The 12,462-nt window shown below is 37.8% G+C and overlaps 1 protein-coding gene across 3 annotated transcripts; it reads right to left on the bottom strand.

The window, feature by feature from the left end:
- Window positions 1-253: 253 nt before the first annotated feature.
- On the bottom strand, window positions 254-12,015 carry Bub3 (BUB3 mitotic checkpoint protein). Of its 3 annotated transcripts, none has more exons than XM_078037706.1 (8): window positions 11,855-12,015; window positions 11,311-11,505; window positions 10,744-10,813; window positions 9,043-9,194; window positions 6,011-6,169; window positions 3,894-4,071; window positions 3,445-3,661; window positions 254-2,469 (listed from the first exon to the last, which is right to left on the bottom strand). In XM_078037706.1, the coding sequence occupies exons 2-8, from the start codon at window positions 11,503-11,505 to the stop codon at window positions 2,454-2,456; spliced, it is 987 nt and encodes a 328-aa protein (XP_077893832.1). In that variant the 5' UTR covers window positions 11,855-12,015; the 3' UTR covers window positions 254-2,453. The 3 variants fall into 3 exon arrangements, with proteins under 3 accessions (XP_077893832.1, XP_013212040.2, XP_005320805.1); XM_013356586.4 differs by having other exon boundaries at window positions 254-1,230; window positions 11,844-11,993; XM_005320748.4 differs by having other exon boundaries at window positions 11,844-11,993.
- Window positions 12,016-12,462: the final 447 nt, after the last annotated feature.

Below are 12,462 nucleotides of genomic sequence, written 5' to 3' on the forward strand. Positions count from 1 at the left end.
GGACACATAACAGAAGCAGTAGGAAGAAGGATAAACCTGAGATACTTAACATATATATAAGAAACTGATATTAAAAAGCCAAGTTAACCACAACTGGGTAATTGGGGGGGAAGGTGGCTATAATCATGAACAGGCAATTATGAAAAGGAGCTGGTTAAGTGGTATGCAGGGGAAACAGGGAGGCATATTGGATTTTAAGAGATAAGAGGACACTCAGATGGAACCACCAAAAAAAAAAACTCTCCTACACAACTTCAGAAACCGGTCCACACATGGCTTTAATTTGGTCACCTTTAACAACACTGTATTAATTCTCTTTCAGTTATACAATGTTTTAAATTTATGCTCTGTCCTCAACCAAGTGGTTATGACTTTTAAAAGCACATAATCACACTAAAGAACCAATACCATCAGTTAGTCTCTGGCTATTACATTATTTACCATCCCAAGGGCTTCACTTTGATTTAGCATTTGATGGATAAGTCCAGAAGGGCCTGTCATTTGGCTCTCTGCATGTGGACGATGATTTCATCAGCACAGGGATGTATGAGCTGCATGAGCTCCACAGCACTGGCACCACTAAGAAAACACCATGCCAGGAGGAGACCAGAGGCTGCCGCAGTGAGGGCCCATCCTGAGGGAGGCCAGGGAATGGCTCAGGGCCCTGCGGAGCCTCCAAAAGGGCACCAGGAAAATGGCTGAACTCCAACACATCACTTTATCCAGGACTGAAGCCCCAATATACATCAGAATAGACATAATTAAATGAAGCAGAGTGGACTTAAAGGTAAAATGTCATCCTCAACATGCCCTTGATGAAGAGTTTTGCTTTACAGAAGCCTTTTTATGTAGTAAATTACATTCATTACCAATATTTAAAAACATCCAACATTTAAGTGTTCCGAATCTGATTTATTATACAGCAGGGAAATAACAGGTTTAGATTATACTACAAAAAAACTGGAACTGCTCATAAACAGCAACTGGGCTTACTTGGGGGATGATGGGAGGAATTCTTCACACTACTGCTTAAGGACACAGACTCCTCATTCTAAACAATCTATTAAAAAATAAACAGGCAAATTTCTTGTAAAACAAAAAACAAATCCACATACTAAATAACATGTCCACAATGACTATAACACATCCCTTAGGGGATAAGCATGTATTTGTAGGAAGCAAACAAAGCTTTCCATAGAGAAACCATTTTCACGAGATGATTAGGTGGACCTGCAATGAAGAAAATACATTTCAAAAGATGCGTTCACAATGAACTCATTTTTCACTGAAATACTTAAAAAATAAGACCCTTCTCTATATCAAAGAATTAAAAAAAATACATCATGGATAAAATAAAATTTTAGTAACAGTCTAAATCCTAATCAAAGATATACATTTGCAAATAATATAAATTAAAAATAAAAAGCGTGACTGTATAATACTATTTGGAACTACTCAGAATAGGCCAAGCTGAGTTCGTGTTCTGATTTAAGGAATTACTTTGAAATGAGTCTCATTCGCACTATAATTTTTTTCATTTTAACCTTAATCACCAGTGGCTGGACAACTAAAATGGACATAAGAACTATATAAATGTCAGAGAAATATGTAAACCTCATTAATGTTTCCAAAAATTCATTTAGAGATAGAAACAGGTCCAAATAGATGCCTGTCTAAATGTACTGCAATTACGTTACAATTATTTTTCCAAATACACAGATATGCTCTGTCTTTTCTCAGCTCATTACTGACTCAAACAATTTGCCCTTCTGGGATCAATTGTTTGCTAATAAATAATTGTTTACAGTCACAAAATGATGTTAGGAGGTTTTCTTATTAGTTTTCCTTCTGCACCCTAATAAGATTGAAAACTAGCTGATTCCCAAGAGTCTAACCTTAACCTCGCTTTGTTTAACAGCCCAGGAAATGATGAACCATCTGCTTCAGAAAATAATGGACAGCCAAGAGGAAATATTGTTTAATTGTAGATTAACCTCCTCGTGAGGCAGTCTGAAGCAGCTTTAGAATTAGCAGCTACAACCAGAAAAAGAAATAGCTCAAGAGCATTTTCCCCTACCATTTAAGGTCCAGAAAGAATGCAAAGGGATTTTTATTAACTCTATTTATTTACAAACATTTATTTCCACAGCGGAAACAAAAATCATCAAGGTCAAAACTAATTCTTAAAAGTGCAGTCACTGCCCTCCAATTTCGTTTGCCCAAATACCTTTAATGCAGCAAACCATCAAACCATCTCATGCATTTAGGAAATTATTCATTTAAAAAAAAAAGAAAAAGAAAAAAAGAAAACCTCTTTTCCATTATTTTCAGGTTCTTATAATATTAAAATTAATATTTTCCCTGGTTTCTTTGTTAATAGTAATAAATCCACCATTGGGGAGTAGGAATTGTTTTATTATCATCAACATGGCACTTAAGTAAATGAAATCTTGTCAAGTACATGGTGACCTACAAGTTCAAAAGAAAAAAAGAAGAGCATGAGATCAAAATGGCCGGCCAGGACAAGAGATACAAAAGTGACAGATCAAATGTAAACACAGCCCTTTATCCAACAGGCTTCACATACTAAGACTTTTCTACAGTCAAATATTCTAATATTGAATATTCAACATTCTGTCCCCTCTCAGGGGCTCAACTGATTTAGCAAGGGTACCATACCCATGTTAATTGAGAAAAGCATAAGAATCCTGAAAACATTCAGTTATTCCACATATATTTACTGAGGACTTCCTTCAAGGGCCTGGACACAGGGACACAAAATCGTACAAAGACACTATGGGCATTTTATAGTAACACAGGCCTAAGTATCAGTTTTTCCATAAGCATGGTAGAGGCTACTAAAGTAAAAAGCTTTGCCTTATTGATATGGAAAAATGCAAATGATTCCTCTCAGTCAACAATTACAACCAAGAGCCAAAGACATCTATGAAAATTTCAAAACTAAGAAAATTTGCTATTCTAGGCAAGGGCATCTTATTCTGGGTTTTTAATAAGACCTGAAGGTCATTTGCTTTGTGTAAATATTATAGAAATGACCTCTGTGGAGAGGGAAGTTTTTGGCAGTTCAAATTCTTAAATATCTTAAATAGAATTTACTAAAATAAATTATTCTTGAATTCCTCAACTTAATTTTGAAGCAATGAGCTAGTAATAACTGCAGAGATTCAAATAATAGAGTCTATTCAAGAAGAATGAGAGTTTGACATTCTTCTCTACAAAACAACTAGGCACAATTTTATCCATCAGACGTCTATCAACCTACGGATATTGAAAGCTTGGGAGAACAAGATAAAATCAACTCCAACCCTACAGTCAGCTGTAATATCGAGCAGGCATCAACAATGCTATTCATGAATTTAGAAAAATTAATAAATCCTGGGTTGAATGCAAGAAAAGGCTCAAATACAGGTGAAGCATACTCACTTGGGTTTTGTTTCTGCATCTGTCACTTGGCGAATGAAGATACCATCTTCAGGATGTTCCGTGTCATCCATTTCATACATATATGATGATGCTATTGCAAGTGTAGTCCCATCATTGCTGAAGGCAAGTGATGCGATGCTGGTAGGGTACCGATGGAACTGGCACAGTCGTTTTTTATTAAATGGATCCCAAATATTTACAAATCCATCAGAACCACCTGCAAGTAATTTCAAAATAGTTAAATTGGTTAACACCATTATCTTAAACATCTAATTTTTAAGATCATTTAAGTTACATTTCCCCCAAGAAGTGCTGCAGATATTTTTCCTTAAATAGTTAAAAAAAAAAAAAGCCCAAATTTTAAAAATAACTCTAAGCCCAAATAATGTTCAATTTTAAAAACCATATAATCATAATAATTAAATATAAGTTAGCTTGCCATACTTTACCTGTGGCAAATGTATTGTGGATATTGTGAAATGAAATGGCATTGACTGGGTAAATCTGCTCAATATTATTTTCTTTTAGTCTGTGACATTTGAAAGCATACTTCTTCTTCTGTACCTCAGGGCTTGGGTCCAAGTACTCAACTGCCACCCGGCCTTCAATAGAGCTTAATACATAGCCCTGTCAAGAGCAAACCAGAGGACAAAAATGGTAAACCAGCTTCCATAAACAAGGCACTAGTTCCCAAATTCAATCCATCCCAAAGAAAGATGACTCTTTCAGAAATGAAAAAAGTACGGCCAGGTTTTAACAAAATGTTTAAGCTATACTGACAATTATGACAACTCTAAAAAGCTAAAACATTCATTTGTTTTATCTTAAAACAAAAAAAAAAAAAGGCTGTCATCACTTGCTTTCTTCACTGTGTTTTGCACATGATAATCAGAAAGATCCAACTATTTTATCAAACCTAAACAAGAATTTTTAAAGTCTTTTAGTACCATTTATGTTTCCTGTCCAGAAGGTACTCAAATTTGTTCCCTTAGTTAAATATATTATTTTATTGTTCTATGCCTTTTCATCTCTAACAACTGTTAAGAACTGTGTTTCTGTCACTGGGAGCATCAATAACCCAAATAGACTGAAATACCAGTCCTGCATTTCAGTTGTTCCACCTCTTGAATTTACCACGGCTAGTCAGGTTTACACACAGCAGACACTTCAGGAATGGTCAAAAATGGTTTACAATTTCAAACCTTTTCTCACCTTTCCATGATATGACAACATGCTATAAAACTTAATATGCTGAATATAAAATCTGTTTTCAATCTTCATTTTTTTCAATCCTTTCGAGACAGAAAAGAGTTATTCCTAAAAACTGCTTATGAGAAAAAAAATCAGTAAAAATCTATGTTAAATTTCCATTATGAAGTAGAGACAGTCTGACAGAAAATTTTAAATATAAATAAATAAAAACAGGGGCTGGGATATAGTTCAGCTGTTCCAGTGCTTGCCTCGCATGTACAAGGCCGAGTTCAATCCCCAGCACAAGAAAAGTATATAAATAAATTGACTTTAAAGAAAAAAGGGAAGAAATAAAAATAATTTCTATAATACAATAATCCTTTAATCACATACTTAAAATCCCAAAGTTTCACCTAACTGCAATTCCTTGTCAGGGATGAAAAATTTATACTTTCCTGGAAAAGAACTGTGATGACCATATAAGATACTGGCCTTTTGAGATAAAAAACCAAGAGAATAACTGACTTAACAACTGCTTCAAATTCCACAACACTAAATGACAGCCGCCATGATTTCAAACATACCTGCTGATTTCTAATGACTTTTTCTCCTGCAAAATTCCTATTGTAACTTACAGCATTACCAGCTCCCCTTATAACTTTATGAATTGGGGGTAGGAAAGAGCTCACTAATAAACAAGCTAGTCTTCTTAATGAAGATGGAAAGCAATTCACCCTATATATCAAAAGTTAGTCTGTAGGGCTGGGAATATAATGCAGTGATAGTGTTTGCCTAGCATACATGAGGCCCTAGATTCCAATCCCAGAACAACATGCACACGCGTACACATACAAAATAGAATTAGTCTTTACGTAAGGGACACTACCTCTCTAACCTCAGTGGAGTTCAGAAAATCAAAATTCTACTGTCAGATGGAAGAAAGAACAATTATTATTTCAATTAAAAAAAGGCAAAAAGAAAATAATCCTATAAACAGATTTTCAGATTTGTTTTAATTCACTGGTCTGTAAACTGAAATATCTGCAAAACTCTTAAATTATTTTACATGAATGATCAGAATCAACAGAAAAATCCAAAGACTTCTATTCTAACTATTGAGTGATCCCATTTAGATTATTTAACCTCTCTGAACATTAAGGTCTTCTCTAAAATGCATGTTATTAACAAATTACCTTTTAACATGAGATTGTTTAAAGTGTTAAGTAATAATATACCTAACAGCAATTTTTTTTCCTAACAGCAAATTCTAAGTCACTACTCAAAAAAGAAAAACACCTTGAAAGTATTAGCCAAATTATCATCATATAAGATATTATTCTCAAATACCAGAACTGGAGAAAGAGTAGATCAGTACCTGCTTGTTAGGAAATGCTCTTATGCAGCGAGTCTGGTATTTCAGGCTAGACTCCCTGCGCTGCTGCACATAGCCCATGTTCCGTAAATCCCACACCAACACTCTGCGGCCAGCTGTACCTACAATCAGCCGGTCTCCAGACACTGAGAGGGTATACACCTTTTAAGAGAGATGAGAAATTGCTAAAATTCATCTACATCTTGAAAATGGCATTTTATCTCCAAATGAAATCCATCTAAGTATTAAAAAAATTAATCCATTAAATTTCAAACACAAGCAACAATTTTAGATGCTACAGTTATTCAAGTCAAATAATGCACACAAAATAGCAAATCCTGGATATTAATTCTTCATCAGTATCATATAAGGTACATTCTAATCCTGTAGAGAAACTCATTATCAAAACAATTTTTCCCAACCTTCATTTAGACAAAAATGCAAAAAAAAAAAAAGCACTCAAAATGAGACAATAAAACACAAAATAATTCAAGATACCTTTCAATGAGCTTCTAACCTTTCATAAAACATTTGCCAAGTTACTTTTCCACAACCACCTTTTGATCTCATTTGGTGACTCAAAATCTTGATTTTTCCCAACTATTATAACGAAAAAATAGGCCTTTCCAAGTAGAGTGAGGGAGTCATTATTAACTTTGGTTGCTTTTGGTGACACACAAACTCAAAACTTACAGGCAAGTTGCTGGGAGTGGTGGCACAAACTTATAATCCCAGCTACTCAGGACTCTGAAGCAGAAGGATCACAAGTTTCAAGGCTAGCCTAGGCAACAAGATCTTGCCTCAAAATTAAAAAAAAAAAAAAAGGGTGAGTGGAGGGAGGGTTGTAGCTCAGTGGTACCTTGCCTACCATATACAAGACCTTGGGTTCAGTCCCCAGATTTAAAAAAAAAAGATGACAAGGACAGTAATCTGCATGTGTCAAAGCTAATTCTTATGGCTAACATCTTCAATAACATTCGAGGCAGAAGTTTATATTAAGGAAAGATTTTTAAAACTATTTCATGCCCTTTTAAGTGTCTAGTTTTTTACCCTAATGCTTAATCTTCAAAACCAAAATAGCCACAAAAACTTCTTTATAAGTCACCAAATTTCCTGCAAGCAAAATATTTAGTGGTTCATTTACAAACATGTTTCTCAGAGACAGAGGCATTAAATTCATGAAAAAGGAGACAAAAAACATATTTCCTGGTCATGTTAAGTCACTATTTTCAAATCTAGACTAGATATCCAAAATTGAGGTTATAATTTTCAATTAATATGCAACTCTAACCTGACCTAATATTTTTCACCCTGAAGAATTGCTATAAAAAATAGAGGGCAGGAAATATAGCTTGGTGCTGAGTGTGTGATCACCTAGCATGCCCAGGGGCCTGGGCTGTTAAATCCCTAGCACCTAAACAAAGTAAAAAAGCAGAGAGGCCCCATAAGACGGTAAAACATCTCTTTAATGCTCAGTAATTGAACCATACAGTTTTTAATCTCTAGTGTGTTAACTACAGTCCACAACAAACAACCAAGTTAGGTTACAACCCAATGCCCCCATGGCAGTTTCTAAAATCTGGACTTAAAATTCAACAACTAGGGGCTGGGATTGTGGCTCAGTGGTAGAGCGCTTGCCTAGTCTGTGTGAGGTACTATGTTTGGTTCTCAGCACCACATATAAACAAATTAACTAAATAAAGGTCTATCAACAACTAAAATGAATATTTAAAATTTTTTTCAATAACTAATATGACCAAGGGAAAAATAAGAACTGAAAAGAATGAAATTAACAGATGTAATTCTAGGAGACTTAAATATGAAGAATAATACCCTAAGATTCACCATAGCTTATTCACAAACAAAATATTTGCAGAAAATACCAAATGCAGAGAGATCAATTTGTAATGGTACAATCATATCAGGAACTTTACCTTAAATCTTTACTGAACAGGTGACACACAAGCTTCTAAGGGTTCTTTCTATCCTCACTGATCATAAATCAAGTGAAACCACTGTCATGCTACTGACTAGGTATATACATTTATCAAAGAAAGTATTAAAAAAAAAGTGACATAATGAACCTTGCTGAACCAATAAGCAGCTTGATTCAGTATGGCTGTCCATTATATGATATTCTGTCAGCAATTTATCACAGTCCTTAACATGTTACATACAACCATAAATCAAAACTAGAAACAATGCAATTATTTTATTCTGAACAAAGGTCTTGCCAAGAGTAGATTCGAATGTGATGTGACAAAAATAATGGCTTTTTGGATGCACCACTATATGTAATGACAGCTAACAGCAGCTGAATAGCATATTTACACTGAGGAAATAGACTCAAGTGAAGGATACCTTTAAACTGCTAAAACAATCAATCTTTAAAATTAACTACCCCTGATAAAGTCTGATGAGGATACAGCAAGAATGCACTATTTTATCATGCAGATCAAAAGGTTAGAATAACAAAGGTTCAGTTTTTAAAAGCTCCATTCAAAAAGAACCTTCAAACTACATCAGCATTAAAAAAAAAATGTGTATATATAAAAAGTCAAGAAGTAGGATATCTTTCTTGCTAAACTTGAAATGACAACCCATTTCACCCTTATAATAGTTAACTCAAATGAATCCTCAGGTCACAACTGAAAATGAGTGATGCTCCATCCCATTTTCTGTTTTGGGCATGTCAAATCCAATTTAAGACAATCAACAGTTTTTTTGCTAAATGACCTCTTTACAAAGACCATGAGTTGCTTCTTAGTCCTGAGATTTAAAGTATTAATACATGAAGCAGGTTCATTTAAGCTCTCACTCGCCAGTACAAGTGTTAATAACTGACAGAAAAAAAGAGACTAAAATTCATCCCAAAGTTAATTTCCTTTGCACTAAAGCATTTCTATGTTGTTGTATTTATAAAAAGAGACTCTGTCACAATTCTTAACCATTAAATTCAATAGCATATTAATCATTAAATTCAACAGCATAGTCACCCCAAGAACTATAATTCCTGATAAATACAAAAATCCTACCTTTTCAGGCTGAGAGAAGGTCCCAGCATTGCAAGGAGTTCTGGGATCCCACAATTTAACTGTTTGATCCCAACTTCCAGTAACCATCACATTCACTTCTGGACAGTATTCAACACATCTGATAGGGGCATCATGGGTTCCAACAAGATTTTCTAGAAGAAAAACCCAACAACTAGCTTTACTACCTTAACTACAAGAGTACTCAAATGAACAAATGGAATGAATCTGCCTCATTCAATATCCATGGAAATGTCTGCATACACAAAAATATCTTCATTACTACAAAGTTATCCATTCATCTCTGGTCATCTTATGGTACACAGTTTGAACCACTATCATATTGCATATCAAAGGCTTCCTTGAGTTTCAGATTACATTTAAACAGGTGGCATGTTTACTACTTTCAGGAAGCTTGTTTTTAAACTCTGTATCTAATAAAAGGTCTAGTGCACATTGGGTGTTCAAGAAATACCTGTTGAATGAACAAATGGGTGAAGAACCCTAGGTTCTGGAACTCAATTATGTTTATCTTACACATTAAGCCAATACTTTTAAGAAAGTTATTCATGTGGTTATGGGATTATGAGAGCTGGAGATGAAGTCTTATAATTTATTCCACTTGGTTTTCATGGTAGGTCAAATTTCCAACACATAATTTCTTTTCTCAATTTCAACCTTCACAATATCTCATTTCTTCATTCAACTTCCATTTAGATATGAGCCCAAATCCATGCAACCTAGGCATACAAGAATAGCACATGGTCTTGACTCTTAAACAGGAATGTTACCTTTCTAAAAGCATATTAAAACAAGCTGCAAGAATCTCATGAAACCTGGCAATGATGGTCAGAATAAACAACTAATTCTCTTTAAGTTACACCCTAAACACTGAAAATCAAGTTTGTTTTTCCCAAGTTTGTAAATTAACCTAAAGGGTAATTTACTACACAGGGCAAGCTACAGACAAACAAAACCAATAACATTAATTTTAAGTTCCTTAACAATGTGACTCTTCTGCAAGTCTCTTTAACTTTTTTTTTTTTTGACAAAATGTGCCTGTCCTCCATCCATCATCCTGTTGATCAACTCAGCCTCTAGGATCCCTGCCATCTCCTTCAAATTTATCTGTCTAAAGTAAGGACAAATGCTCAGCTAGAGAGCTCTGATGTTTGGGTTCTACTCCAGTGTGTGCTCTGCCTTAGTATGATCATAAAAATTTGGTCATTTCATATCTGGGTCTCTAAGAAATTATTTTCTTAACAAATGCAACAGAAACATATTCTACTAAGTAAATAAGCAGAATTAATAAACATTATTGGCTTTTCTACAATGTTTTGTTTTTATGAAAATACCTTCCTTCAGTTTTAATTACCTTCTGAAAGAAGAACCCTAAAACACAGCATTATCCTGGAACATTCTATTAAAACATGGACCACTATATGTTCTAATTCACTTCTAAGGATGAGGTAAAAGTCAAATAAGTATCAATTCATGTAAACCCTTAGGATGGAGATCAAAGTGCAAAAATATATGCATAATGTTTTGTGGCCAGTAACTTAATGGTTATTCAGACAAAAATGTCTAAATGCATACCACTTTTACCTCTATCTCCATAACTAAGCAACTCAGCAACCATTCTTCCTAAACTTCTACACTCTAATAACTAGTGAAGAAAAATGGTTAAAAATGTGGTTACATTACCTTGATCAGTGTTCAAATCATGCATTTTCAACTGATGATCTAATCCCCCACTCCAGGCATGCGTTGGATCCTACAAAATAAAGTTTCAAGGCACTTAAAACTTACAGAGCTTTTAAAAAGCATTTCAGCATGCCTACCTCTATGGCCAACTGTTCAGGTCATGCTGGGAACCGCACACACTGAGCACAACTATTCACTGTAAACAAAAAGGGCGGAAGTGGTCACCAAAACCACCGCCAACAACAAACTGAGGGAAGGCTCAGTTCATCCCAGTGGCTGAGGGTAAAAAGGCATTCCTTCTACATGTCCCTTTTAATGGGGCAGCCACATCGGTCCAGCTGCAAAATTCAAACACGAATCATCGTTAAGTCCACGAAGTTCACAGGGTTTAGGACATCTGCACGTTCCCAACAAGAAACAGAGTGTCCGGCAAGAGCAGATGTTGCCCGACACCAAGGAGCGGTCCAAAGAACTCCCACAGAGATCTCCCCGACACCGGAAAAGGGGCGCGGCTGCCCGGGCACTTCCCGGCGCGGCAGAGGGCAGGGGGAGGGGACGGCCACCTACGTAGAAGGCGCAGTCGAGGACGGCGCCGGTGTGCTGGTACTTGAGCCGCATCGAGTTGGCCGGCACATCGTAGAGGCGCACGGACGTGTCCCAGGACGAGACCAGCAGGAACTGGGAGGTGTTGGGGCTGAACTTCACCGAGGAGATGCCGTCCTCGGGCGGCTGGTTCAGCTTGAACTCGTTAGAACCGGTCATCTGCGGAACAGACGCGCAGTCTGAGTCCCCCAGGGTCCCGGGTGGGAGGGCGGAGCCCGCGGGCCGCCCGCGGGCCGCCCGAGGGCCCGACGGCGGCGGCGTCTGCGCCTGCGTGGAGTCCGGGTCCGCCACGCACGGCCTCGCCTCAGGACCGACGGGCCGCCGCCGCACCCCCACCCCAGCCCAGGGCCGCACACCGCGGGCGCCCACACCCGCCCTGCCGCCTCCCCTCCCCCAGGGCCCCAGACGGTCTTAAAAGCGAAGAACGCGAAACGAGGTGCCCGGCAGACAGGTCCGCGGAGAGCATGCTCCTGCGCCCCACCGCCTCGTCCCGCTACCTTGAGCTTGCCTCTGAAGGAGCGTCTCAACGGCTTGCCGCCGCCTCGCAGCTTCCCTCGGAGCACTCTCCGGCCGGGCGTAGGAGGCGGAGAGGAAGCCCCAGCATAGCTCTGCCATTGGCTGCTTTAAAAGGCCAACGGCTCGCTCTAAGCAGCCTATTGGCCCGTTCGGCTGCTCGGTGACGGTCAAAGCAGTCTTCCAGTTCCGGCTCAAAGGGAAACCGCGGTTTTTCCGATCACGTGGTCTCATTTTACCGGCACACTGAGACCCCAGAACTCGTGCCGTAGGAGCAGAAACTACAACTCCCAAGTAGCATCGCGCCAAGGACGCGCTCTTATGCGCCCACGCCTGTGCGTGTCATCCTGGGTGGTGTAGTTTCCACGGGGCGGATGCCCTGTTTGTGCTCTGAACAGTAGGCGGGAAAGTAGGTCTTAAGGTCCGCCAGTGGCGCCCTCCTCCCCCGTAATCACTCAGACTTAAGAATCCCTTTCTGGTCAATACTCCTATAGAGCTAAATCATTCTCTTCTTGGCGTGTATACGTCTGTAAAATGAACCAGAAATTGAAATAGAGAGGAAATACTTGCTCTGATCAACTGCCCTATTTTGCCTTGATTCTT

The sequence above is a fragment of the Ictidomys tridecemlineatus genome, chromosome 1, assembly GCF_052094955.1.
Source record: "Ictidomys tridecemlineatus isolate mIctTri1 chromosome 1, mIctTri1.hap1, whole genome shotgun sequence".
NCBI classification, from domain to species: Eukaryota; Metazoa; Chordata; class Mammalia; order Rodentia; family Sciuridae; genus Ictidomys; species Ictidomys tridecemlineatus.

What these genes read in the sequence shown, in the direction of transcription:
- Bub3 (XM_078037706.1), bottom strand. Translation starts at nt 11,505, where the DNA reads ATGACCGGTTCTAACGAGTTCAAGCTGAACCAGCCGCCCGAGGACGGC. An exon ending in TCCTCGACTGCGCCTTCTAC is followed by an intron (nt 10,814 to 11,310) that starts GTAGGTGGCCGT and finishes TTTATTTTGTAG; the next exon opens with GATCCAACGCATGCCTGGAG. An exon ending in CCACAATACATTTGCCACAG is followed by an intron (nt 3,662 to 3,893) that starts GTAAAGTATGGC and finishes AATTACTTGCAG; the next exon opens with GTGGTTCTGATGGATTTGTA.